The sequence below is a fragment of the Sparus aurata genome, chromosome 12, assembly GCF_900880675.1.
Source record: "Sparus aurata chromosome 12, fSpaAur1.1, whole genome shotgun sequence".
NCBI classification, from domain to species: domain Eukaryota; kingdom Metazoa; phylum Chordata; class Actinopteri; order Spariformes; family Sparidae; genus Sparus; species Sparus aurata.
The window spans coordinates 20,184,502-20,211,858 of record NC_044198.1 but is presented as its reverse complement, the minus strand read 5'-3'; the positions used below and the strand labels follow the sequence as shown (position 1 = coordinate 20,211,858).

The 27,357-nt window shown below is 42.0% G+C and overlaps 3 protein-coding genes across 4 annotated transcripts; 1 reads left to right on the top strand and 2 right to left on the bottom strand.

Annotated features, from left to right (window-relative positions):
• Positions 1-158: 158 nt before the first annotated feature.
• nup188 (nucleoporin 188) lies at positions 159-15,080 on the bottom strand. The gene is made up of 43 exons (XM_030435444.1): positions 14,947-15,080; positions 13,684-13,738; positions 13,354-13,427; positions 13,186-13,270; positions 13,020-13,100; positions 12,717-12,761; positions 12,523-12,615; positions 12,282-12,401; positions 11,906-12,117; positions 11,495-11,609; positions 11,057-11,257; positions 10,315-10,395; positions 10,118-10,210; positions 9,888-10,007; positions 9,675-9,801; positions 9,367-9,525; positions 8,891-9,017; positions 8,688-8,775; positions 8,488-8,564; positions 8,258-8,372; positions 7,995-8,115; positions 7,826-7,892; positions 7,311-7,436; positions 6,967-7,207; positions 6,614-6,820; positions 6,346-6,515; positions 6,171-6,240; positions 6,017-6,084; positions 5,711-5,906; positions 4,795-4,872; positions 4,624-4,709; positions 4,367-4,512; positions 4,093-4,271; positions 3,780-3,980; positions 3,462-3,554; positions 3,201-3,353; positions 2,900-3,037; positions 2,721-2,795; positions 2,336-2,551; positions 2,086-2,217; positions 1,928-2,001; positions 1,690-1,819; positions 159-950 (listed from the first exon to the last, which is right to left on the bottom strand). The coding sequence occupies exons 1-43, from the start codon at positions 14,970-14,972 to the stop codon at positions 771-773; spliced, it is 5,241 nt and encodes a 1,746-aa protein (XP_030291304.1). The 5' UTR covers positions 14,973-15,080; the 3' UTR covers positions 159-770.
• A 341-nt stretch (positions 15,081-15,421) lies between these two features.
• dolk (dolichol kinase) lies at positions 15,422-19,639 on the top strand. The gene is made up of 2 exons (XM_030435445.1): positions 15,422-15,580; positions 16,164-19,639. The coding sequence occupies exon 2, from the start codon at positions 16,306-16,308 to the stop codon at positions 17,875-17,877; it is 1,572 nt and encodes a 523-aa protein (XP_030291305.1). The 5' UTR covers positions 15,422-15,580; positions 16,164-16,305; the 3' UTR covers positions 17,878-19,639.
• An 80-nt stretch (positions 19,640-19,719) lies between these two features.
• On the bottom strand, positions 19,720-25,784 carry phyhd1 (phytanoyl-CoA dioxygenase domain containing 1). Of its 2 annotated transcripts, XM_030435446.1 has the most exons (12): positions 25,530-25,784; positions 23,657-23,815; positions 23,542-23,547; positions 22,925-23,000; positions 22,404-22,451; positions 22,276-22,331; positions 22,129-22,191; positions 22,013-22,034; positions 21,797-21,925; positions 21,563-21,679; positions 20,370-20,496; positions 19,720-19,963 (listed from the first exon to the last, which is right to left on the bottom strand). In XM_030435446.1, the coding sequence occupies exons 1-12, from the start codon at positions 25,560-25,562 to the stop codon at positions 19,915-19,917; spliced, it is 885 nt and encodes a 294-aa protein (XP_030291306.1). In that variant the 5' UTR covers positions 25,563-25,784; the 3' UTR covers positions 19,720-19,914. The 2 variants fall into 2 exon arrangements, with proteins under 2 accessions (XP_030291306.1, XP_030291307.1); XM_030435447.1 differs by lacking the exon at positions 23,542-23,547.
• Between the last annotated feature and the right edge of the window lie 1,573 nt (positions 25,785-27,357).

The following is a 27,357-nucleotide window of genomic DNA, read 5'->3' as shown; positions in this document are numbered from 1 at the left end:
AAGACTAGTCATGTTAGTCACAAGTAATTGCATTTTAACTAAACAAAAAACCTATATATCAAAATATATGTTCATCCGTCAGTATATGTATGTGTATAGGATGGTTCAAAGAATTATGTTCAAATGCAGTAAAGAAAAAACATTGACTGAAACTCCACTGTGGTACAAAAGTCCCTTTATTAGCATATACATTTTTTTTTTAGTACAAATCTTGGCAGCCACCTTTAAGCAGAGATAGGAAAATAGCAAAGTTCAGATCAAGATTTAAAATGAAGAGAGTTAGAAAAAGTATAGTGCTGCTTTACAGAGCGAGCTGTTCTACTACATTAAGTCATTGTACATAGGATTAAATTTGAAAGGTCTAATTTTTCTTAAGTAGCACTTGAAACGTGTCTGGTCCTTAAGTTTCATCAAAGTGACCTATAAAACTAGGTCTTGGAAAGTTAAACCACAGTCAATGACTGATGTTTAGTAGCACCAAGATCTCTTCATTATACATGTTCGTTTGGACAATCAGGCAGCTTCTTATTGGCGTCAACACTTTGGTTGTGGTCATGTCAAATTTTGTCATAAACAGCAGTTTTGGCAAAATGAAATGGCTCCAAACATTGAATAAACTCACTGCAGATCACAGATTTGTGCTATTTTAACTACTGCAATAACTGTACATAATGAGGCATAACACCAGAAAGTTGGGTTTTTTTTTTCTGAGGTACAAAAACAATGTTGGCTTTGTAAAATGACAGTAAGTGTTTGGGATCCATGTACATCTATCTTTGTACGAGTCTGACAAACGCCTGGACGAGCTGGATGAACGGCTCTTGACCTTCGTGGCTCGCCTTGGAGCCAGGTGTGGGAGGTTTGGACTGGGTGGAGGGGAGGATGCCACTAGCCGGAGACGATGGGGAGCCTCTGCGGAAGTGTCGGGAGAGGCTTGAGAGAAGAGTACTCTGTAGGGGAAAGAAAGACAGAATCAGTATATATATATTCAGTGCTTTATAAACGGTAAGACTTGCATTATTCATATTCCTCGTATAAAAAGAGCCGAGGTCCTGTGTGGAAATGTGTACATTAGTCAGGGATGAGAGACACCATGATTTACAGATGTTTGTTAATTTGAAAGCTAATTTTGCAAAATAATAATAAATCTCTCACTGTGAAACACTAAATATTTTTCCTGAAATAAGGTCCCCTGGGCGTTTATATGTTAAATATAGTTTAACCAAGCACAGAAATGTCCTAAAATAGCCATGCACTATAGTTTTTAGTGTTTTTTAGACAACAATGTAGTTATGTGAATGTTATAGAGGAATAATATATAACAGGCTTTATCTACACAGGTGGTAAGAGTAGACATTCTGAAAGTAACAAATAGCCTTAATGCTGCATTCAAGCGCCGTTAGGTAAATAACAAACCCCTGCACTTCACAGGACATATAGCCTCAATGAAAACAGAAGGTTATTTTTGCACTACATTTTCACCAAAATGAACTTAAAAACACAGTGTTAATTGGCGTGACCGAAGCTGTACATCATTTCTAAATACTTGTCCGAACCTCGCCAAGGAGGGTATCCAAGCTCTGACACAGGTTTTACATGTTAGCAGGATAAATTTATTGTTGTCAGTAAGAAAAACTGGATGTCACTAAATTCATCATTTGAAAGCATAGAGAAGGCGCGACGTCTCACCAGTTCAGAGCTGAGCTCCTGTTTGAGCCTCTGTTTGTCTCGAGGTAGGATGGAGGGATCTTTGAGACACCGGACAGCCTGAGAGATCAGCACGTAGAAACAGTTCTCCATGGTGAACATCAGCAACGACCTGCAGAAAAAAATTAATCAAATAAATTCATCTCTCTGTATGTAGCTACAGCCAACAGCCGGCTAGCTTAGCTTAGCATAAAGACTGTAAGGAGGGGAATTTTCTCACTTCAGAGCTTGAATCTCCTCTGATGAGGCCAGTGAAACTATGCTCAAAGAAACTGGTTCCTTCTTCTTCTCCATCTGTCAACAAGAGAGGACAAAACAATCAGGGATCTACTGTAGGCCGACTGCAGCTGAAGTTATATGATTACATTAAAAATCTACCTCGCTCAACATGCTCAGGGCCACGTTGATGGTGGCCAGCAGGGTTCCAAACGAAGGAGCCACATCAGGGTCAAACGCCGGAGTTGTGAAGCTGAGCACAAACAAGGTTCGATACTCTGCCAAGTCCATACTCTGACACACAAGCAGAGACACAGACAGCATATTTTAAATTCTCCTTCATGTTTTTGTGTTCATGTCTTAGCATAAATATCAGTGGAAGTGGAAGTTTTTCTTGTTTAAGCAGGCTGACCTGGTCCAGGAGTATCTGGCAGCAGTCTGGAGTGAAGTGTTGCAGTGTTGCCAGGGTTTTACTGAGGATCTTCAGAAGACTGCACTGCACAGCCAGCAGGGCCTTCTGCTCAGCTTCCTCTCTCTCCCCGCCTCCTGCTGCCTCTTTAGACGGGGTTTGAGGAGGCCGCTGCGTCCTGGGGAGAGGACCAGGTGGCAACGCCTCACCGTTTTTAGCCTAAAGAAAACAGAAAACAAACATACATTTGTTATTTATCTGAATAAAAACACATCTTGGAGCTCTTTTTTACTTCATTTCTTGTGGCAGCCAAGTTCATTTGAGAAGACTAATGATACTACTGTCATTATCAAATCATATAAAAAAAAAAAAAGTCCTTGTTCCTGACCTGGAGGTAGTGATGAAGCATCTTCTTGCTGTGAAGCAGATACGTGCAGGTCTGGCACAGATAACACAGGTTCACCTGCACAGACAGATAAATATTAAATAACTGAATGCTGAACTGAAACTGCTCTGTTGAAGCTGATGTGTGATCTTGACTGTTGTTTGGCTCTTCTCTGGACTTGCCTGAACATCTCGGAGCAGTTTGGGAAGATGAAACTGCCACTCCTTACAGAAGCTCGAGAGCTGCAGCAGGAAACCGACCGTGTGATCGGCCTCGTCTAAACAGGCCAGGCTCTGCACTGTGCGCACTGCATTCAGACACTGAACGGGACAGAAAATATAAGATGAAGATTTGGATTATTATTATCATCAACATAAAAAAACATCCACATTATCAGCATACAACACTGAAATGCAGTTATAACATTTAAGTTGAGCCCCAGTATTGAATCCCTGTCCAACTTCCATGCCATCACAGTCATACCTGCAGTATGCGCTCTTGATGTACTCCAACAAAGTCCAGGGCTTCGTTGATGAAGTTGTAGCGCAGAGTTTTGAGTAGACTCTCCATTAAAGACATGCAGAGGCGGTAAACTCCCGGCCAGCAGGCGGAGTCCTGGGACTTCCGGGAGAAACTCTGTTCAAAGACAGATACTGTGTTATTATATCATGTTAATGCAGCGTTTTGTCCGAGTCATTAAGCAATGCTTTTACAGAAAACACTGTCAGCGCAATTTTTTATTACCTGTGATGCTCCATTTGAAGACCCCTCATAGACACTCAGGAGAGGGAGGCAGATGGTCTGGATGACTCCTGCTCCAGCAACAGCTGCTGCCCCCTGGAGGACAAATGAAGACAACCTCAATGTGTGACATCTTTAGTGGTTATGGTATAATTGCAATTTTATTTTTTTTTTTAAATGTTTTTTTAATTTCTACAGACAGAGCAAATGGACTTTGGCCTGAGCGCCAAAGACTGGTTAAGGAAGTCAGAAATATTTAGAGATAGACTAACACTATACCTTAAACTTCACAGTGGAAAAGTGTGTTCATGTGTTGTGTACCTGCGGCGTGCGGGCCAGTGTGAGCAGCAGGTGAAGTGCAGCTTCAGTGAAGTAGAGGTTGTGTTTGGATCGCAGGCTGAGCTCAACAGCGCTGAGCACCGAGGGGAGGACTGGAACCCTCCTCATCACTGACACCCAGTGCTCACCGTCCTCATCGGTCCGACACAGCTCCTTCGCTAAATGCAGAGCCAAGACGCACACCTGGGATAATGAAGAAGAGGCTAAAATCATGGTGGGTTTACACTGTTGAGTGCGCTCTGTCACATAATTATTCACTACATTTTAAATATCTATTTGCCAATCTGTGGCCTACCCCATCTCTTTGGTCTTTTTGTGGGCCGCGGGGAGAATCTGTCTCCATGCTGTCCTCGTCGTCAGCCGTGTCTGCCGCCTGGCTCATGTGACGAGTATTGTCAATGAGCGCCAGGGCCTCGTCTTTCACCGTCTCGCACACAGACAACAACAGCTGGGGCAGCTGGGAAATGTCTCCTCCTAATTTACAGAGAAATCAATTGATAAACCCCTTGAACTACAAACTGCAAGATTAGATAAAAACACAGATGACAGAAGACACACAGGTCTCTTACCGTTGAGTCCCTGAATCTGTAGCACAGAAATGAGCGCAGACAAGATTTTGGCTTTGGTCCTCTCCATCATCTGCTGGTCAGCTTGCAGGACACTCTCCAGGATCAGGGAGAGGGGAGACAGGATGTCGGGGGCTGTTGCTACCACACTGGAGACAGAAGGGAACAGTGACAGGGTCTATTTGCGATAAAGGTATGCACTGTTGGCTGAGACTTAAAACCTGGAAACTGTCAAAGCTGTCAAAAGCATGAATACACACCTTTTCCACTGTTTGAGGAGGACGAGTAGTAGAGTGGCCATCATGGATCCAAGACGAAGACAAGGCACGGACATGGGTGTAGTCAGCTGAGAGAGACAGAAAGAGTTTGTAAGTAAAACAGCAGTAAAGTTCAGAGAAATACCAGACAAATGTGATGCCATGATGACTTACAGCAGCTTTGGTCCCATCCAGGACGTCCATGAAGAGCTTCAGTTTGGTTGAATCATCTGTTACCTGCATCACATCGGACTGAAAACACAAAATATATAATTTTTTTGATATGGTCCATCTGCAATTGAGGTTTTGTGCAAAAACACCAGTGAATTTTCTCATGTGACTTAAAAGATACAACGCTAATTTTTTAAGATGACAGAGATCTTTTCTTTTGACTTATGAATATAGCTCGAAGTTATGTAATTAATCAGCTGTGACTGACAGATGGGGTGGGACTGAGTCTTAAGCAAACGTGTAGAACTGGGCACTGGTACCATGTTGTAACTTGTTCTCTCACATTGGATACAGGAATGGTTTTATTTTGTTTAAAGCAAGAATAAATCAACCAGATAGAAGGCAACAGAATCAGTGACTGCAGTGTTGCGATTTGGACTGTTTAACGTGTGAGTCATGAAGTGGACCCCTGTTTCAAAGGATGAAAGACTTTAAAAAGGACCAAGCCAGGACAAGCGGTATCATTCTTCTCTTCAAACATTCGGCAAGAAAACAAGTTTACTTTCCAAATGCTGAAATATTCGTTTGAGGTAGGCTTAACAGGGCTTTCATGTATACTCCATCAGAACTGCTTGACAGTTGGTAGAGAAGCTTCAAAAACCCACTTCCCCCCCACCTTTCCAGAGCGAGATAAGAGTGTCCAAATATTTCTATACCCTCAAAAACCAACAATCAATCATTCAGACCTAATTCAAGCCACAATAGGAGATGAGTCTATTTCGGTCACTTTTCAATATTAACAACAAATCGTTGACCAGCTTTCCACCCATCTTAACAACTAGTTCTGATCAAGTATACCCCGCATCCTTTCTTGCACACTGACAACACTCTAACCAGGCCTGGGTTTGCTGTAACGTACGTGGCTAGTGGAAAGAATCAGCAGCATCCTCCATGCAGAGATCAACATCTGGGTCTCAGGGAAGTAACAGATGCCTTCCTCCTCCATCTCCACGATGTGGCACACGAGAGACTTCACATACTGGGACCAGTACTCATATCGTCGTGCATTGGAAAACTTCTGAAGCCCATCCTTCAGTGACTGCTCCAAGGAACCACTGTAACAACGCAGACACATTAAATATAATATTTGAGATATGAGCAGTTGTATGTAAATTAAAGTGACAAATACGACACATTTTTATTACATCAGGGATTCCGGGATTACCTAACAACATAGTAGATTTCCAGGCCGATGATTTTCATGACAAAAGCACAAGTCTCCAAAACACATGGCTGAGGGAAAGAAATGCTCGAGTTGAAATATTTGACATCCAATTTCACATGAAATCATTGTAGCTGTGTGAAAAAGAGCAAAATACCTCTGTGGTATCTGAAGGTGGGGTGAGTGTTCCAAAGAGAGGTGTTGTCAAATTCTCCCAAAACCGTTCTCTGTGGAAAAAAGCAAGCAGCAATTTATTCATCACACTCAATCATTCAGACTTTCACCAAGTTTCACATACTTTTCCACAACAAATTGAGATAAAATGTGCTTACTTTTTACGTAAGACAGAGATGGCACTGTCTCTGCGGTCCTGCCAGAGGGCGAGGAGGAAGGCCAGGGCTGCTCGGTGGAGCAGCGGAGGACACCAATACTTCCCCTGCTGTTTGGAGTCAATCAGGTCCAACACCACATGAAGACAGCTCCACTCACCAAGCAGAAACTCCTTCAGGTTAAAACAAAGTACACATAGATATTTTCAGAATCCAGATACAGCACTACTCAAAGTAAAATTAATATACTTCTTTGTATCACCACACATACCTTTGACCCTTCTTTGCCATCCTTGACTTCCAGGTTTAGGAAAAGCTCAATGAGGCCTGGCTGGGTTTCCACAGCAACAGTGAGGAACTCAAGGATCATGACCTTGATCCTCATGTCTTCCGTCTTGCTCTGCAGCCGGGTGAGGAACGCATCACGGATGGCTGCTGCGTCATTACCAAGGCAAGCGTAGACTGACATGGGAGCCACCTACAGATAAAACATGAGGTCAACATCAATACTTCCTGTACAAAACAAAAGCAAACATATACTGTACGTATTCCATATTCTCTCTAAATGAAAACCCGTAGTGAAATTAAAAACTGGCCCCAAGTCCCAAGTTAACTAGTCCTTACTGTGGCCAGCCTTTTGAGCAGCTGGATTGCCAGGCGAGGCAGCGCTGGATCATGTTTGTGGTAAATATATTTGGCCAGAACAACGATGAGATTGTTGCCATGGCCACCATGTTGGGTCAGGGCCTGCTCGAGAGGGGACACCACTTCAGATGGCGGCTTCAGGCGGATGACGTTGTTGGTGACAGAGAAGGCCAGTTTGACAGTCTGGATCAGGATTTGACCGGGACCCTCAGAGCCACAGCTGGAAAACAGAGAGAAAATACAAGAAGGTATAACGACTGAATTTCAAAACATGACAACACAATTTTCTGTCAATGACAAAATATGGAACACGGTCCGTTTACCTGCTTGGCTGTGCAGCCAGGACTACGTCGATGGTGTCAACTCCAACTCCCATAATATTGACAACTGCCTGTCCAGCCTCAGTGTTTGCCAGGCTGTAGATGCACAGAGACTGCAGGGTGGGGGTGCTGCAGTGAGGAAGAAAAGAATAAATCAACTTTAGAAAATAAATCAACAGCAAAATCAGGGTAGCAGCCAACAGTCGTTCTCATTATTTATAAATCGTTTGGTCAATGGAAAGTTGAGACATTAAGATCTTTGACTTGTCCAACAGTGCAAAAGTTATAACACTGCACTTAGTTTACTATCATATAAATAAAAAAGTATGTTGTCATTTTTTAAAATTTAAAATAAATATCAATGCCTAGGTGAAAGTGTGCAGTAATTTACTCTTTTTCACTGAAATTCTATCTATGCAAATTACAGAAATGGTTATGTTCATTATTATCGCTCCTACCAGCCTGTTTTAGAAAGATCTGACTGAATTTACATGAAACATAGTTTAAAACAGACGTACCTGCCCTGATCCTCTCCCTCTGGACTCAGATTGAGGATGGCATGGATCAGCTCCAAAATAAGACAACCTACAGCAACATTAAAAAAAATGTTCATTCAGTTTTTACATCCATTTTCATTCTGAAAGAAAGAAACTTGCAACCACTGTCATGTCAAACATGTGCCCTTACCTATCCTCTCCCTGACTCCGTAGGTGTTGTAACGCCACTTATGGTATGTGGGAAGCATCTCCTTCAACACCAGCAACACACAGGGGATCAGGCCTTTGTTCTGAGTGCTGCCAAGCTGACCCTGACATTTACCAACAGGGAGAGAAGAAGAGAGATAAGATGTACATTATAGCAGCGAGACAACACATTTATAAATTAATTTTGTTTAAAAATCCCAACGTTTAGCAGCTGTTTACATTTAATTTGGTAAAAACTGTTACTACCTTGACCAGAGTTGTAATGAGACGAAGGAAGGCGATGGTCACAGCGTACTCCCCCCTTGGCTGCTCAATCTGGACCAACAGGTTGCCATAGTTACCTGCCTTCATCCCTTCAGCACTAGAACAAAAAAAGAGTTGTGTTTAATACTTTATATTCAGCCAGAAATAAAAGTCTGATATATGCCAGACAAAGTAAACATTAGGCAGCACACACTCTGAGCTTTTAAAATTACCTCACACACTGAGCCATGTTGGTCAAAGGGTTGGAGGCAAAGGGGAGGAAGCCTGTGTGGTGCAGACTGGACCACACCTGAATGTAGAGAAAAAAAAAAAAAAAACATATATAAGAACTGTGTTTGGAGGATGTCCAAACTGTGACTCCAAAGCTTTGATTTTACTTTCTGTTCACACAACAAGTACTGAGCATACCAACCTTCCCAGGCATCCTTGCTGCCAGTACAGAGAGGCAGTTCACGCAGGAGGCGATGACGTCCACTGGAGGATTGATGACTGATGTTAACCTAACACACAGTAAAACACACAGATTATAACAAAAATGAATCACTTGTTTACAGTCACGACTCTTTTAAATTCACTTTCGTGTTTGATGGGTATGCCTCCCTAAAGTTAGTTTACCTCTGCAGTAACATGTAGATGCGTGAAGTGAGAGGCAACAGACAATCTGACACAGTCCAGTCTGTGCTGATGATCTTATGGACCAGATCAAGGATGGGCTTCACACGTGCACAGTGAGCTAAAACATCTGGAAGAAGGAAAAGCAAAAAGCAGACAAATAAATTTGGCTTAAAAGAAAATTCATTTAGATGAGATAATGAAAAAGATTTGCTAGATAAGGTTAATATGTCTTATATTAAAAAATGTTTCAGTTTAAGCATGTTAATCGTGAATTCCGCAGCCCTTTGACAGTAATAAGTATTTTCAAATTATCTTGTTTCATTTAGAAAAATTTCATGGATTTCTTCATATACCACTAGGGGGAGCTCACCACAATTGAAGAATAGTGGTTCTAAAGGTGCAACATGTAAGAATTACGCAGGTTTAAAGGGTTTAACCATCTGCTTGTAAGAACGAATATACAAACAGCTGTGTACCTGCAGTCGAAACCACGTGGAGCAGCATCTCCACCTCACAGGTGAAGAGAGTCCAGGAGCTGTAGGAGTGCTCCCATCGAACCACGTAGCCTTGCTCGCCTCCAATCATCACCTGGCCCAACACTCCCTGCGGCATCCAGAGGTTAGTCTGCCCTGAGCCTGATTATTGAGACGAAATGTTAGAGTGGAGGTACTTCATGAAAAATCTCAAATCTTATATAATTATGCCTAATATTACCAGATGTTTTTTGGGCTCACTAAATCTATAACTTCATTCAAATCTCAGTGTAACAACCAAACAAACTAACCAAGAGGGTAGAGGAGTTTTGGTGTTTGTCTCCTCCAAAGTGTCTCATCATCCTTGGAGATGATATCATTTGGTTTATGTTTGTAAACTTGGGTATAGAAGGACATCTTATCCAAAAAGTTGTACACCTGCCAGGGAAAAAAACATTAAACAATTTACATCAGGCAAAGCAGAGCATATAAAATATACATGTCTGAGCATGTGTTTAATCTACCTTTTTAACGGTTGACTTGTTTGATAGAAGTGCAGTTAGAAGCTGCAACAGTGGTCCAATCTTATGAGGAAACATTCCGACTGCACTGTCTAGGATCATTCCCAATCCCATGTTCGGTTTCTGGATTTACCAAAAAAAAAAAAGAAAAATCGACAAAATGTTTCAACTGTCTACATTTTTTGTTTTTATCTAAAGTTATCTCTGATGCACTCTCATCTTTGTTTTCTCACCATTTCCCAAAAGACTTCAGCCAGATTGGGAGCAGAGAGGACCTCACAGGCAGCATCTATCAGATGGGAGCACTGTGTCGCCACACCGTCAGTCTGTCACATGCAATATGATAGCAAGATATTAACATAGGTTACAAATATCAATGTGACTGAGGAACAATAAACGTAACATTTATATACACACGGGCGGTTTATACCTGTAAGCTTTCCTCTTCAAAAGAAGTGATGACAAACGAGAGGAGGCCGTAGATACACATCTTTGCTGTGCTTGCTGTGCACTGGAGGGAAAGAGTCAAAGAGTGGTCAAATTTAATGTAGTTTAACAATACAAATACATATCTGAGCATAGACATTACATACAGCATACTGTTTGTGATACTGTGTCACATATTTTATCAGAAAAAGAAAGAGTTTTTGCTGAAAATTTGACGAGTTTTAGAATTTGAATGACAATAAAGGCATTCTAATTGTCAGTGACGATGTAGATATTCTCACTTCAATGTCTGGCTGCGCTGCAGGTATGAACCACAGCTTGAGGGACATGACTATGAAACCAGAAATTTGAATCAGCTCAGATTCTGACTATAAACTAATCCTGTGCAGCATGCTATCTTACTGCCAAGTGGTGTTCATTCTAGGCCTCTCATTAGAGACTAGTTTATGTCTGAGGCCCCATGTGATTAAATTTAACTACCTGGTAAAGAAAACCAGAAGCACGCGGAATCCTGACAACAAAATCCATGGCTGTCTGGCCTTTGATTCAAGTGTGGATTAAGACCTTGTGAATGGACTTCCTTCACTTGATGTAGTTCTACCCAGAAATTTAAGCAGTTTAAGGCATCGTAGATGGCACTGTTAAACATTTTTACTGTATTAGCTGAGACAAAACAGCATGCATTAAAGAGACTGTTGCATCTGTGTGTGTCTCTGTTCTCTTACATTATTCCCTGAGACTCCAAGACCTTTCAGCATAGTAGAAATGTACTTGAACACCCCCAGCTGTAGGGCGGTGTTGCCTATCCTCCTGATCACAGGGCTGGTCTCTTCTGGTCGCAGAGTGTGTCTCAACAGGACCCAGGCCAGCAGCACAGGTCCGTGATGAGGGATATCACCAAATGTCAGCAGTAGCTGATCCATCTCCTGAAAGAAACAGAAGAAATACAGTTTCAGAAATAATTTTCTGTAATTTCTGTAACGTTAAACTAGGGATTTAATGAGGTCATTAATAAACATTAAGTCACTTATAATAGCCACTCTCTTTTGAAATTCAAATTTTTTCCCGAAAAGCTTTAGGTCAAATTTAGCCCATTGTTTGGATTTTTGACAGTATTATGCTCTACAGTTGCATTACATCGTATGCACAGACTCTGGTCAAACCTTGACGACATCAGGAGCACTGGAGAACTGATGTTGTTCCGTTCGGTCTTCCAGGGCACACTTGTGCAGGAAGTCTATGTCCATTCCCTCAACCAGGATGAGAGAGCTCAAATATCTGCAGGCCAGATAAACATACAAGACATGAAATACTATACAAGGAATGAAATACTAAAGAATGCACTTGATATCATAATACTAAGAATTCCCCAGATCCCAATCAGCCCAAGCATCTGTGGGATGTGCCGGAAAAAAAGTCAGATCCATGGAGGCCCCACCCCACAACATATAGGCCAAATGACACCACAGGACAGATTCAGAGGTCTTATGAGCGTACTGTGATGAGTCAGAGCTATTTTGGTTTACACTTCCCGGAGGAAGATATATCGTTTTAATGCTATGAGGTTCTCTTACCCGATGCGGTCAACCAATGCGTCCATGCTCTTGTCTACCAAGTGTCTGTTGGTCTGCCGCAAACCGAAGCCTTGTTCTTTGAACATTTTGGTGAAGCTGAGCAGGTCGGATGGGCTCATCTCAAAGTAGGCGTAATACAGAAAGATGATCTCCAGCAGCAGCGACTGTTCCCTCAGACACTGGAGGAACCATAGTGACACCTGCCTCTCCGTCTATTAAAAACAAATAAATAAATAAAACATCATTTTAGTTATTTGACAAATATCACTGTCAATTCTGAACTTCAAGTCAAAAGGACAAATGTGAGTAGTAATTACATATAATCGAGGTAATTGTAGACTGTAATAACAAAATTTGAAGCAAATCAAATTATCACCATGAGGTTTCCATGAGTTTCCCATGTTGGTGCTTCTGCTTTGAAGAGCTTCTCAAACTGTGACTGGTAGTTGCTCACCAGGTCCTTCTCCAGTTTATTTACACAGTTACTGTACTCAGCCTGGAGAAAAACCAACAGACCCAGTGTTATGTGACAGAAGTAAGAAAAACGTAAGAAAGTAAGAAAAAGAACAGTGTTCTTTTTATTTTTCTGATGTGACCCAAATCCAGCCGCTTCTCACCCTGTATGGATGTCGTTCATCCTGAAAGTACGTCAGCAAGAGTAGGACACATCTGAGCAGACACATACGCTCATCGTAGTAATAGTCAGCAATCTGTGAATACACAGTCAGGCAGTCGGTCATACTTCTTGGATTAATTACTGAAACTGAACTGAATCAAGTGCAACTCTTCAGCTGCAGATCTCTGTACTGACCTTCAGCAGCAATGCCTGGCTTTGTCGCTCATCCTTGAAAACAACCTGCATGAAAGACGCAGTTAAGACACCAGCTGAATATTTTTAACAATATTTTCTAACAATCTTTGAGTCTTTTTATCCTCATGCAAAAAGGGGACCTTAATCCAAGTCATGACAGAACAAAACTGGGTAAACATTTCTCAATACTATAATTTTTCTGTAAAAACTGCACGTGGCAGGTGCTTTTTTTGTGTGCTGCAAAAGTGCACCAAGATTTCAGACACAAATTTCATCTTGGCTATGAAAAAAAAAATCAGTGACCTTTAACGAATCACGGGTTCCTCTGTAGTCCTCCTGTAGGTAGCACTGTAAAAGCTGCACACTCTGCTGCTCATCAAGACCCTGTAAGATTATCAAAGCATTAACTCATGATCAAATCATGAAAGGCAACACCAAATGAACCCATGAATTCAAGTCTAACTCTTACCAATAGTTTACTGATCCTCAGACCAAAATCCTTCAACGGCTGTGCTACGTCTTTGTTGTCCTTCACTTTCCCAGCAGACAATGAGCTAGAAAAAGTGATTCTGACAATTACCCTTTTGGTTGTAATGAATAATAGTACATTTGATGATAGGATCAAACTGTGACATACCTGGGTGGCTTGTAGTAAGTGAGTCCTTGATGCAGTCTGTCCCAGTGTCTGTCAAGTTCTGCCTCTATCTGTGCCTGTGCCCATCAAAGGTTTCACAATAAGAAGAAAGAAAATCATCATGCCATTCCGGCTAGTGTGATTTTGTCTAATACTAATATACCATCAGTGGACAGCGAATATATTTCTGTGATTTTGGTACAACCAAATGATCCTAACCTAACCTAAATTCTAATTCAAACTTCAAAATGTCATTTCAGCTCCATTTCATTTCAGTAAGTTATGTTATGTAAAAAAATAAAAGAAATGTTTCAAGAAGACAAGAAGACATACCGGTTCTCGCAATGCAGATCTTCCTAGCAGTATAGTCCATAGTTCTCGGCAGCTCCTAAGAGACAAACAGTGGAATTTTAGCTAAGTAATCATATTTATTGATGTATAAAACACGGGGAGGAAGCAGTCAGTAGTCGGTTCATCTGGATATGAAAGTACTTTTTCATCGAACAGGTTCTAGGCCGATTAGGGTGGGCAACATATCAACATACACTGAAATGATATAACCCTCATTTTTCGTACCATTAACACGACGGTAGCTATTCTTTTAATCTCCCTAATATTTAGCTATATAAGCCAGGGCAGGGCTCCGGGATTTTGGTTGAATATGCAGCCAAAAATCTGTCAATTGCAAATTAACATTTTCACTGGTGAGCCTGTAATTTAATTCAAAATGCATTACTGGGTGCACCTAAATGAAAACATAGGGCACTCCAGTACAACCAGTCTGAAAATCTGCAAGGAGAAACATTTTTGATTGGTGATCATTTCTATAAACACGTTCTAAGCATACACAAAATGTAACAAACAACCATATGTAGACATTAAAATGCACATGTATAGTAAAGTCTTTTTTCCACACAACAGCTGTGAAACAATTTTTGTAAACACTAATACAGAGAGCTGGTTGACTATTTTATAATGTTATACCTCACTCAATTTTCTATACACATCAATTGTCAGTTCATATTAACTGACTGAGAAATACGGATTATTCGATGTATTAACAAGCTGAAGACTGGGTAGTTTCATTGGCAGCAGGTGGGTGTATTTTCATACTGTGCAAATGCGAGAGGTGATATTTCCCATTCAAATCATCTGAGCTAACGTACTAAGTCATTGTCCTGCCTGTGCCAAAACACTAGCGTTAGCCTCTGCTACTTTGTCCCAACTAACTATTGTATTTTTTGAAGCGACCAAGCATGGCACATAGGCATATCAACGAGAAACGTAAGCACTATGTTATTTTATTAACCAGATGTATAGTTCAGAAGTCAACATGCTGTTGTTGACATGCGGCTGACACACCGCGTTGCTGTTAAGCCATTCAAATGTTCAACTGTTAGCAGTTGCTAAGCTAGGTTAGCGTGGTGCTAACAGCTTGAAAGACACACTGTCAAACATAAACGTTTCTGCAGATAAGACTAAATACGAACTTAATAAACAGCCACGCTTTCTAGAAATGTATACTCACTGATGAACACTTCTAAAAACTATTTAAATGAGGTGGACGTTAACTAAAGTTTGTTGCTATCTGCCTACCTGACGCTCATCTCCGATTCCGCCATCTTCGTTCCTGCCCTGTGATTGGTAGTTGCGCTGCGTCGTCATTACCGTCGTAGGCCCGTTCTTCTTCTTCGTCGCCGCCGTCTTGTTTATCATAAGACGACCGCCATCTTGTGGAGTGAAGTAATTATCGTTTTATTTCTATATTCAGTCAAAAAATGTTTCTTAAACCGTCGTATAAACAAAAATTAAAGCATAATTAAGCATAACGTATTCCTTTTTCCATACATATTTAACCTGGCATGATTGTATTTTCATTTATGCTATGCTACAACGGTCGGTTCATGTTTAAGATCAAACTTTACTATAATGTAAATAAGGGCGTAGCTTTTTTTTTTTTTTCTTAAGTTGCATATTCAGTACGCGCTGTCTTAGGCTCACAAAATCAACATTCAAGCATAACGTTTAAAAAGAAATTAAAAACCACGCCTTTAAGAGATTTTTTTTTTTTTTTACGGCTGTACCACGTGACCCAGCTGTCAAATATGGCCCCTTCCAACTGGGTGTGAGGAACGGGACAGCTGACAAAGGAAAGGAATCTGCCAAAAAAAAGGACGGCACCCGTTCATATCACAGCACACCTTCGTCCAGATAACACTGCACTAATGTGGTACGTACGCATGTCTTTGTTCCTGGTTTCATTTCCATTCTGCCAGCAGTTTGCTCCTCTGCCGTTATGCTAACTCGGTGGAGTCAGCTGTATTTTCTGTCGTTAGCTTGATGCTGCCCGAGGTTGCAGCATCCTTGGCTTGCACAGCTGGCCCCCACTCGGCTCTATTAGCACGGATGTGAGAGGTGACTTCTGTTTGCCATCTTCGTCAGATGTGATGGTCATGTGTAAAAACCTCCACGGCTGATTTAGCTCATTACAAGACAGTCCCATCTTCTAACCAACATAGGAACAAACGGTTGCAGCCGATGTAGAAAGAGCATGCATTTCTCCTGGGCTCTCATTCACGTGCTAAGAGAGCTGTGTTGATTTCACAGAGACTAGGTGAATGTTCAGTGTGGCCATAGTTCACGACAGACAGCAGATAAAGCACGAGCAAGGTTCACTGTTAATATTAGCTAATATGACTCATGAACTCAGTGCACCCAGTCTCACAACAACTCAGCTCATTATGGTATTTTATGGTGTGTTTTTTTTTATATGTTAACTTTACTGATTTGATTTCCCCCCTCTTTATTTCTAGATATCCTTAGCAAGAGAAAAATGCCTGCCAAACGATGAAGTGTGCCAGAGAGAGGAACTGACAGAAGAAGGCCTTCTTTGTTGCAGACCATCTGTTCAGATCAAACCCTTCCTCCCTCCCTGTGAGCCTCCACCCTGCAGTCATGCAGATCAATCCAGTGTACGTGGAGTCCTCTGTAGTTTTGGCTGTGGTGCTGTGTGTCCACATGGCGCTGTGGAACCAGCACTCCTGGTGCAGCATAGCCCTCTTCATCCAGGCTTTCTACGTACAGCACAAATGGGACCGTCTGATCAGGTCGGGGGGCGCCGTGTTCCAGTTCCGTCCCTCAGCAAACAGCGGCATCGTCCCGGCCTCCATGGTGATGCCTTTGCTGGGCCTGGTGCTGAGAGAAAAGTGCTTGGCCTCAGGGAACGTCTACTTTGAGCGCTTCTCCATGGTGGTCACCATCACAGGCATGATGCTGGCTCTGTTTCTCTCCCTGATTGCGCTGGGCATCACGAGGCCCGTACCCACCAACACTTGCGTGATCGCAGGCATGGCTGGCAGCGCGATTCTCTACACGACCAAACAGACGCTGACGGTGTCTGAGGTCATTGAGGTCTTAGAGGTGCTGTTGATCTTCGTTTATCTCAGCCTGATTGTGCTTTACCTGCTGCCACGCTGCTTCACACCTGGAGAGGCGCTCCTCATTGTCGGTGGAATCAGTTTCATCGTCAACCAGCTCATCAAGCGCTCCCTGAACCTGGCAGAGGTCAAAGGTGATCCAGTGAACTATTTCCTGCCAGTTGTAGTGGTGGGGTCGCTGCTGCTGGGTGTCTTCTTCGCCCTGCTCTTCTGCTTCATGGAGTCGGAGACCTGGGTGTCATCACTCTTCTTTCACATGATGACAGCCGTTTTAGGCCTGGGAATCCTGATGCCGTGGCTCTCGTTGTTCATCGGCCGGCACCCCATCATGTGGCTGCTGGACTTTGTCACGTTAAATGACAGGAGACTCTGTCTGCTGGGGTACTGGGTGTTCCTGGCTGTCGTGGCCACTTGTGTTGTGTTACACCAGAACTACCAGCGTCAGTCAGGCTCCAAGAAGCACCAGGCCTCCACTGTTGTCAGGAAGTACTTCCATCTGATTGTAGTGGCCACGTACGTTCCGGGGCTGATATACGACCGGCAGCTGCTTCACGTTGCATCCGTTGGTTGCTTGGCGGTTTTCTTGTTCCTGGAGTACTCGCGCTACTTCCGGATCAAGCCGCTGGGTCAGCTGCTCAGGCAGGTGCTCACCTTGTTCCTGGATGAGCGGGACTCTGGGCCTCTCATTCTCACTCACGTCTACCTGCTGCTGGGCATGTCTCTGCCCATATGGCTGTTCCCCAGTCCCTGCGCCCCCAAGGGGATACTTCCTGGTGCAGGCGGCCTGGTGCCATATGCGGGTGTGCTGGCCGTTGGGGTTGGAGACACCGTGGCCTCTGTGTTCGGCAGCACCATGGGGGAGATCCGCTGGCCCGGCACGAAGAAAACCATGGAGGGGACAGCAACATCTGTGTTCGCACAGATCATCGCCGTCGCCATGTTTCTCATCTTTGATGGGAGCATCAATCTGAACTCCACCTACTCGTGGATTGTTGGCTCCATCACTCTGGTGGCCATGCTGGAAGCCTACACCTCCCAAATAGACAACCTCCTCCTCCCACTCTACCTCTTCATCCTGCTGTTGCTTTGACTGGACAGATGGAACAAACAAAACTAAATCCCCATTACTGGACTAAGCTCTTTCTGAGGGGAGAGGTTGAATTTGGCAAAAATAAATGTAACAAAAATACAGTAGACGTTCTAGAAGTCCCTCTAGGAATCAGTGGATTTCATTTAAACAGGGAGTCATTTTACTAGCACAAGAAAGAAATTGATAAAAGCTTAATCGGCGATTTAATTGATGTTAATGTCGACCAACCAATGTGGTAGCAGACGTGACGTTAGCATGACTTTAGAATCCGTCGCCCTCAGATCACAGGTCATTTCTGTATCAGTTGCTTTGAGGAATGAGGCGATGACGGTTTGCGAAATATTCTTTGAGCCGTGTCTGCAGCGACGGCAGTGGTGTATGGTTTCTTTTTGCGTCACTGTCCTGACGGCGAGGTACTCGACCACTGACACCAACCACTCCTGAATTATGCAACAGGAGACAGTATCAGCAAAGCGAACAAATGTCCTTTAAACACTAACAGACGTGTTGACGCTGCTAAACGGCAAATCAATGAGAAGGTTTTCCCCCTCTCTTTTCCCAGATTGATACATGCCTTTGTATTGCCTTTGAAGAACATTATTTAAAGTTAGCTTATTGATATGTCTTTTTCTTAATCAACCTTTTTGTTATTAGATTATTTTGCCTCCCCGATGGCAATATGAAGTACTTACTGCTGAAGATATTTGCCTTAAGAAGTATATTTTCTATCACACATAACCTACTGTTGTAGATGCCGTAGATGAAAGCATGAGCAGCCCCCTCTCGACTCTTCTTTATAAGGGCTGATTTTTACTTCAATATGGCAAAAACTCACTATGCTCCTGCATGACAATAATGTGAAACTCAGTACTGTAACATGTACACAGGTATACTACAGTATATTTTTGTGTGGTAAACCGATTTTGCGTAATATTTCTGAGGTTCGATGGGACCCGTTCAAAGTAGACTGAATATATACATTTCCTTGTGACACTGAGCCTACAACCTGCAAAGTTTTAGAGTCTGTAGATGCGCTTTGGGCCAAAACCATGATGGACATAAGGCCCCTTTCTTTTGAGCATTTTGTGCCACAATTTATTGAATATTTGCTTTATAGAATGATCCTCAAATGTCACCAGGTTTCATCTTATCGTTCTTAGATGAGGATGCTAGAGTTTATTAACCTGAAACATGTTTTCCGGCATGAATTAATTATCCTTTTCTGCTCTGTTCATCTGTAAAAGCTCTTTGGTGTTTTTATGTTGTAACACTTTATTAGCATGCTCCTAATAGTATGTTGTTTTTACCATCATCCTTACATTTATAAGAAAAAAATGTAATATTGCATGTTGAGTGCATCAGAGAAGAAAGATGACGTTGATATGCTTCCTTGTTTTTTTTTTTCCCCCATTCGTTCGATTCCCACTCGACGTGTGAGAAGTGCGGCTGACTGACAATATTAACATTATTAACCCTTTGATCAGCTTGAGTTAAAGTTAACATGAGAGGTTTGAAAGTTGTGATTAATAATCATTCGTTCCTCAATTTTGTTGTTTTTCGTTTAAATTACGTCTTACAATGAAAGTACTTGAAAAACAGAAATGCGCACTGTTGTCTGTAAAAAAAAAAAAAAAAAAAAAGAAATAGGAATCTGCCATCTCATGTTGACACTGAGTCATAAAAATGATCTTGAACAATAATAACGCTGGTTGGTGACGATGTTGAGGAGGAGTTGCTGAATAAAAGTACATCTAAAGATCAAGTCACTTTGTGGAGTCTCCATCAAAAAGTTAAAAAATCTTTTATTCAATTTATTTTTTCCCACTCTATTAAAAATACTCATTTTAAGATTTTCGTCGAAAATGTGAGTTGGTCATCATTAAGGTGTTTTCTTTTTCTTTTTTTCTTTTTTTTTAGGGTAATAAACACACCCTGAAAAATTGTTGAAACAGTTCATACATGTTGGTCCTTCTTCGAGAAAGAAATTGTTGCGTGTCCTTCCAGAAAAACTGCAGAGGAAAATTCTCGAAACCTCGTTCATTTAGTGTAGAGCGGCGGGAACGGGAGCTCTTCAGTGGGCTGCAACCTTCAGGACCAAAGAAATGAAAACGGCTGTATTAAAAATGGAGTATTAGTGAGACTGTATCGCTCGTAAAAGAAGACTAGACAAAAACCTCTGCTTACGAATTCCTCTTACTAATAAGCAATAAAACACATAATCAGTTCAACACAGGCTGCTCATCTGAAGCCTCACATTAGCTCACTTTGTAGACATGTGCTCCTCTATAACAGAAGTTACAGAGTCACTTTAATGACTCCTCTACTTGTGCTACTGTTATTATTTTCGAATTACCTATTATCCCACAGGTGTAGCAGCGAACAGTGTGCTGGATAAAGCAAATTTGTCTTATATTGTGTCACTCGATGTGCTGATTGTGACCACCATCTCCTGGAAACACTGCATTTACATGAAAAAACTCTTAAAGTCCCACCAGTTGTCCGGGCTCCAGCGGGTGTCCTGGGACTCCATGATGTGGAAGGTGTAGACGTGGCGAGATTCCTCCGAGGTGTTTTCAGCGCTGCGATGCACCACCTCCCCGTGGATCAGGACCACGCCACCTGAGCAGAGAGGTTGATGGATGGTTTGGAATTTGTACAACGGCGGACCAATTTTCACAGCTTTTTGTTGGTGCTATACAATACTTTGAATGTAAAGTAAATCTTTTAGTGTATACAGTAACATTTATTGTGAGTAATCATTTCGAAGGGTCCAAGGTGGCATCTTTAAATGGCTTGTTTTGTCTGTCAAAAACCAACAACAGTGACATTACAATCAATCCTCCTCAATCCTTTAAACGTTATGAGCTACAAAAAGCCAAGTTTGGGCATTTTTGCTGGACTTCATCAGTCGAATCTATTGTCAAAATGGTTGTCGATCAAATTTCTGTCGATTCATTAAAGCAGTGGTTCCCAACCTTTTTTCCTTGAAGCCCCACTTGCTTATGTCCAAGACAAGCCAGGCCCCCCTAACCCCAACCCGCATACACTAAAAGAATAAAATGATTAATAACAAACTTTTATTTGCAAAAATAAACAACAGTTGTAGGTTTTTGCTCTTATTCTCCTTGTTTTACAATGTATATAGATACATTTCTTCCTTTTTGTGTCATCAGGTCTATCACACACAAACACACACACAGTTTAATTTTTGACCATAATAGGCCTACCTCATAGGGGTGTTGGTGATAAATAGCTTAATGAATTTAAATGTGGACCAATAATATGTTTCAATTTGGATTATACAGAGTTTTGATTATCCAGTTGGGTGTGTTATTGGGATTTTATACATTTAATGTGCACAAATATAATTTTGGTAACCTCACAGCCTCAGTGCAGACAAAGTTGTGCGCACCCCCTGAGATTTCTGGCGCCCGGAACCGCTGCATTAAAAGGTATAATATGTAAAATCTGCACATTAAAACAGTATAATGGACTGGATTACTGGAAGTCTGTTGAATATTTTGTTGAGATGTGTACTTTGTAATTTGAGCTTTTAGGCGTGTAAGTGTGGACGGAGAATATTTGTGAAAAGGGGATCGTTTTCATTTTAACCCATTATTCAAACCTAATTTAATAACACCATGTGAGCTACCTGTGGACTAGACCTACGACACAAGCGCATTACCTTTTTTAACAGGTACAGGGATGAACTTCTCGTCATCGTAGGTCTGCTCTCGGCCGATGAAGTCTGTCAGGGGAAAGGTGCCCGGCGGGGTGCGCACCATGCGCCGAGAAATGCCGCCTGGGGGAAAGGAGTGGAAAAATAGAATGAGAGACAAAATAGCTGCTGGATTGTTTTTGTTACTATTACTGACAGTTGTTTAGTGCTGAATGGAGTGAGGTAACGTGGTGATCTTACTGTTCTGCGTGCCCGGGATGAACCACAGGCAGCCATTGTTAACAGTGGCGTCCTCCAGGGCGATCCACACCCCCATAACCCTGCCGAGGGGCTCCGTGTACAGAAACGTGGCGTCTTGATGCGGCGTCACTAAACAAAACGACAACAAAATCTGTTATAAGTCTATTTCATGAAAAGAAGGTTTATTGCCTGTTTTTGAACATCTTGTTTTCTTACCTTCTCCACCGATCCCTGGTTGCTGGAGGAGAGAGAAAAGACAAAAATGTTATCTCATCACATACTCCTCATGCACCTGACACTAAAAGGTTATTTCGTAGATTTCAGTGCTTTACCTTAAAAATGAACATGCTTTGCAGTATCACGGGACTTACGAGCCCCAGCTTCTTGGCTATGCCCTGGGAGAACAAACCTTTACATGAGCGTTGGTTACTGTATGACTCAGTACATCATCCTCTGATGCTGTTCAGCGGCTCACTCACCTGAATTCTGGGTGAATGTGTAACCTTCTTGTACAATGGTTCATAGGCGTGTAGCGCTAAAAGAGAACAACTGGGATTAGTTACGGACTCTGAACATTGGGCTGAGGAGAAGTTATTCTGAATCTTACCATGTCCGACTTTATTAAGGGAACGCTGTCTTGGTACGATGAACTCCCCTGCGAGACAAGAAATGCTTTACCGATCTAATTTGGAATTTAACCATAAACAGTGGCATGCACAGACTTTTTGAAGGGCAGGGGCGAAAAGAAGGGCATTTTAGTATGCGTTTTCGCTCCCAAGAGGGCACTTTAGCACGCGTTTTAGCTCCCAAGAGGGCACTTTAGCGTGTGTTTTGGCACTCAAGAGGGCAATTTAGCGTGCGTTTTTGCCACCCAAGAGGGCAGTTTATCATGTTTTAACCAGCCAATGGGCAATTTAGCGTGTTTTGCCAACCAAGAGGGCACTTTAGCACACGTTTTAGCTCCCAAGAAGGCACTTTAGTGCATGTTTTGGCTCCCAGGAGGGCACTTTAACACACGTTTTTCAACAATTGGGCCACGAAGGGGGCGACCACCCCTCCTGCCCCCCCTTGTGCACACCACTGCATATAAATATAAATATGATGGACAGGCAAGACAGCATCTCTCACCTTTGTCGTCAAACACTCCTTTCTCAAAGAAAAAGCGGATCTTATCTCCACTGGTGATGAAGTAGTCAGCATTTCCCTGCAGGTCAAAAGGTTTACATCGGTCACCTGATCCAGCAGGGAATCATTGCATCACAGAGAGTTAACTATTAAGTTCATTTTTGGGGCATCCAGAGCAGAAGGTTTAAGCACCCCCTGATTTATTGGAGTCCATCTGCACTGTTGATGTCCAATTACGATTCAAGGATCACTTTCCTTGACTGGAAAACAAGTCGCCTTCAGTGAAGTTTTAATAATTTTATTATTCTAGTTTTGGGGCTTAAACTTTTTAAAATTTTGAATAAATGATACATTGTGAGCCTGAATTATGTTGTTTGAATCTATATTATAGTAGCCATCATTAAAGCAAAGAAGAAAAACATTCATATAAGAGGTGATTTCAAACTTTTGAACAGTAATGTTCTCCCTGCTGACACTGATTAGACTGTGTTGACATAAGAGTTTGCTATTAGCCTGAAAGGAAGGGCAGCTGGGGTCGAGGTAAACATGGGGTGATGCACCTACAGACTACACCAGAGCGTGATCGTGATGCAATTAGGGCACAAAAGTGGGAACCTTACCTGCATCTTTAAGGACGACACGATGGGAAGCATGCGAGAAAAATATCATGACATGAAACCGATTCACTGACACTGTTAACGACTCATCTCACAGCGTTACAGAGCGGGAGGTCACCTGTGTCTTGAGCTGCTCGTCGTGATAGGTGGAGAAGGTGGTGCGGCAGTGCTGCGGGACGTCCATCTGGTCCACTATGTCTGTCATCCTCTGCCTCAGCTCGTCACACTCCTGAGCGGACAGCAGCCCGTCCAGAACCACATATCCGTCCTGCATGTACTGTGAGGAGAGAGGAGAGTGCTGCTGGGTCGGTTCTCACAGTCAAGATGTTTCGTTTTAGTACTTAAATATCACAACCTTTATGCACAAAAATTCAAGTTCATCTTTATTTTCACAGATTTAGGTCCAATTCAGGCTCAGGTGTGAAGTATTTACACGCTCTCGATGTAGATTATCTGATAAATCTGTATCACTTAGTAACATTTACATTACAGGTTAATGGATTTTAGTTATTCTCCCATTAAATTTATCAAATGTTTTATCTATGTACTATCAGAAAACAGCTAATTCTTAAATAAGTTAATGGGCTTTAATATTTCACTATAATGCAACTTTATTTCATCCAAGCTTCTTTTTAAACTGTTGCTCTTCGTTTGTGTTGGTTTTTTTAGCTGTGGTAACCTTGTTTTTAGTCTAATTTTACATGCAATATTTTACATGTTTCCTAGTTTTTTATCCTTATTTGTACTGCTTGATTATATCTTGTATTATTCTAAATGCTCGTTTTATTGCAATATGTCTCTAAACCTGTTTTTCAGAGCCCGCCCGAGGTATAAGCGAACTAAGCGGCCGCTTAGTCTGGGGGGGTCTTCCTGTGCCCAGGGGGACAGTAGTTCATAATCTGTCACTGTATTAACACAATTTATAATGTAACATTATAGTGTGACATTTGTGTCAGTAAATGTCAAGCACAGCTGACTCCGCGGTGGTGGAAGGGGGGCCCCAAATCAAATTCTGCTTAGGGCCCCCTAAAGGCTTGGGCCGGCACTGCTGATTTTATACCATATATTTTCAAACACAACTCAATTCATGCCATATCAGTAAAGTGCAGTGAATCCTCTGAGCTGTGAAGCAGTAACAGGTGAGTATTTGGCTTTTTTGCTTGCAAACTATTAAATGGTTATTAAAACATTATGTGCCTCATTTGCTTGTATTTACTAATCGAGGGTCTCAAGTCAGTTACATAATTGTATTTCATGTCCATTGGACTATTTCTTCTCATTATGAAATACTTTCTGACATCGGCTCTGGAAAAGCTGCTCCATGAATAAACTCAGTCTCAGTATACTGGTCTGGAAGATATCATGTTAAAATGTTCCTTTTGTAAAAGTCAACCAAACGAATATCACTTGAATTAAAGAGAGTAGGCCTGCAGGTAAAAGTCTAATATACATGTACATGTATGTACTGTAAACTAGATCAGATCTAATATATCTATAATTTTTCTGATATGTGAATCAGGTTTTTTTGTTATGAGCACAAATCAAATTAATGAATTATAAAGTTTGCTGTAAAGTACTATAAAGTGGAAGTATAAAGGAACAGAACTTGAAAAGCTCCTCAAAAATGGTACTTGAGTAAATGTACTTAGTTACGTAGTTACATTCCATCACTAACAGGAGAGAGATAAGACCCTTCAGATTGTCAGTGCAAAGAAAAAAATAGCATTAAGGCGTTTGCATGGTGTTTTCCACAGCTAGTGGTCGCACAGAACTCCTCCAGCAGCCCACTTGTGGCTGCAGCATGTTATGTAATGAGGCTGAAATGTGCACAGATACCATCAACCGTAAATAAACAGTACGATCATGCAAGAAAGATGATAAGAGGAGGCGAAATTAAGCCTCCAGAGAGCTGCAGACGTCTCAGATCCGACTGTTCATCACAAAGTGCCGCTAACTGTTCCTGCAGTGTTGATTGTGATTGTGCAGCTCACCTTCTGTACATCCCGATCCGTCATGAAATCCATGTCTGCGGCTTTTCTTCTCTCGGAGGCGTGCGGCTCATGGGACAGACACGTAAGGCTGAGAAAACTTCCAACCTACAGCCGCTGATTTGCGATCATGTGACGTGTCGAGATCAATTAAAGTATAACCCACATGGTGAGCGTAGACTGAGGCCGTGAGCTAATAGGATTTTGGACTTTAACTCCTTCGTTGCGACACGAGAGGCGGAGCTGCAGTGGCGCAGGATGACCTGTAGATGTCGCTGTTGGCGAACGCAGACGTAAACACGAGACGAAGTACGGCGGCCTGTAGAGGACACTCTGGGTTGCGCTGGTGGAATGTCACCAACCAGGGGAGAGTGGGGCCTGTTGTCACACTTTTACTTTCACTAATTGTTCCAAATTAAATCATATGTATTGATTCTTCTGCACAAATGTATGATATTTAACTCTTTACCTGTTAGTGTGATATAATTAAAGGTTGTTGCCGTACACAATGTGCAATAGTGTAAATATTTTTGGAGTTTTTGTTTAATTATATTGTTCCTACTGCCTTTTTACTTATATTTCTATATATTTTTTCTTTTTACTTATTTATCACCACTGCTTTTAATTGATGTTAACCCTTTGCAGCTGTAATGATGAAAATGTCCCCGCCACGTGGGACTAATAAAGGATTATCTTATCCTATGCTTGTCACATTATATTTTACAGGAAATAAGACCATTTACAAAAATTAGAGGCCACTATAAACTGATTCCTCTTTTTAGAAAGATGTTTCTGCTACCAGGGTTTTTATCTGAGTCAGTGCATGAAAAGTAAAAGTAAAAAAGAAAAGAAAGAAAGAAAGAAGAACAAATACACAATCGAGACAACCAAACCCAAATTCCCGTAAAAATAAAATTCTACCGTCAATTTTTTTTTTCAGTGTGACAACTTCTTTCAATGACAAAAGCCCTCGCTCTTGTACTTGTACTTTTAATTTCTAACTAACTGGAGGGGAGGTGCAGGCTTTAGACCCTGTGTGGGAGTGTCCTTACAGAGTCCTTAGGGCCACTTGTGAGTCATTGACCCACCCGGCCTTCACGTGGGTTGTTAGGGCTGGGTGAGTCCAAGTGTGAATGGTTGTTAAGCCGCCTGGGGAGGGAACTCAGCGCTGCATTGTAGGCAGGTGATCATTTTTGACGAGAGGTGAAACGCCTTCAAGAAACTGAAACGAGTCCAGTTGCCCACGATGTAGCACTTAGAATATACGATGTACTGTTATGGATTAAAATACCCAAGAGAACTTGAAATACTTAAAGCAACACCACGTAACTTTATAGTTGTCAAAAGGCCCAGACACACAAAACATTTAGCTGAAACGAAGTTCTGTTGAACTGCCTCGCTTTCGTTTCAACCAAAATCCTGTAACTGAATAAAGCGCAAACACGACAGAGGACATGCAGTTCTCATTGAAAACATGGGGGCAAATGGCACAAATATAAGTAGAAGCCACACTAAATGGTGAAATCATGGATAATACAGCAACATTCTCAAGAGAATATCCTTTTATTTTTCCTGTTTATCTTCTCGTGCCCTGATTCACTTAGCTGAACAGAGAATCAGAGGGATTTAAATCACGATGGGCTCTGCTGCTGATTGAACACGATCAATCTGCCAAAAACTCGCCAACAAGGGTCGACTAGTGCCAATGATGTGGAACACCGCACAGCTAGGGCCACGGATGCTACTGGACAGTGTTGCTTCAAGTGGTTCATTATAATGACTTACTGGGACCACCAGTAAAATGTCAAAGTGTCAGCAGAGAGAGGGGTCT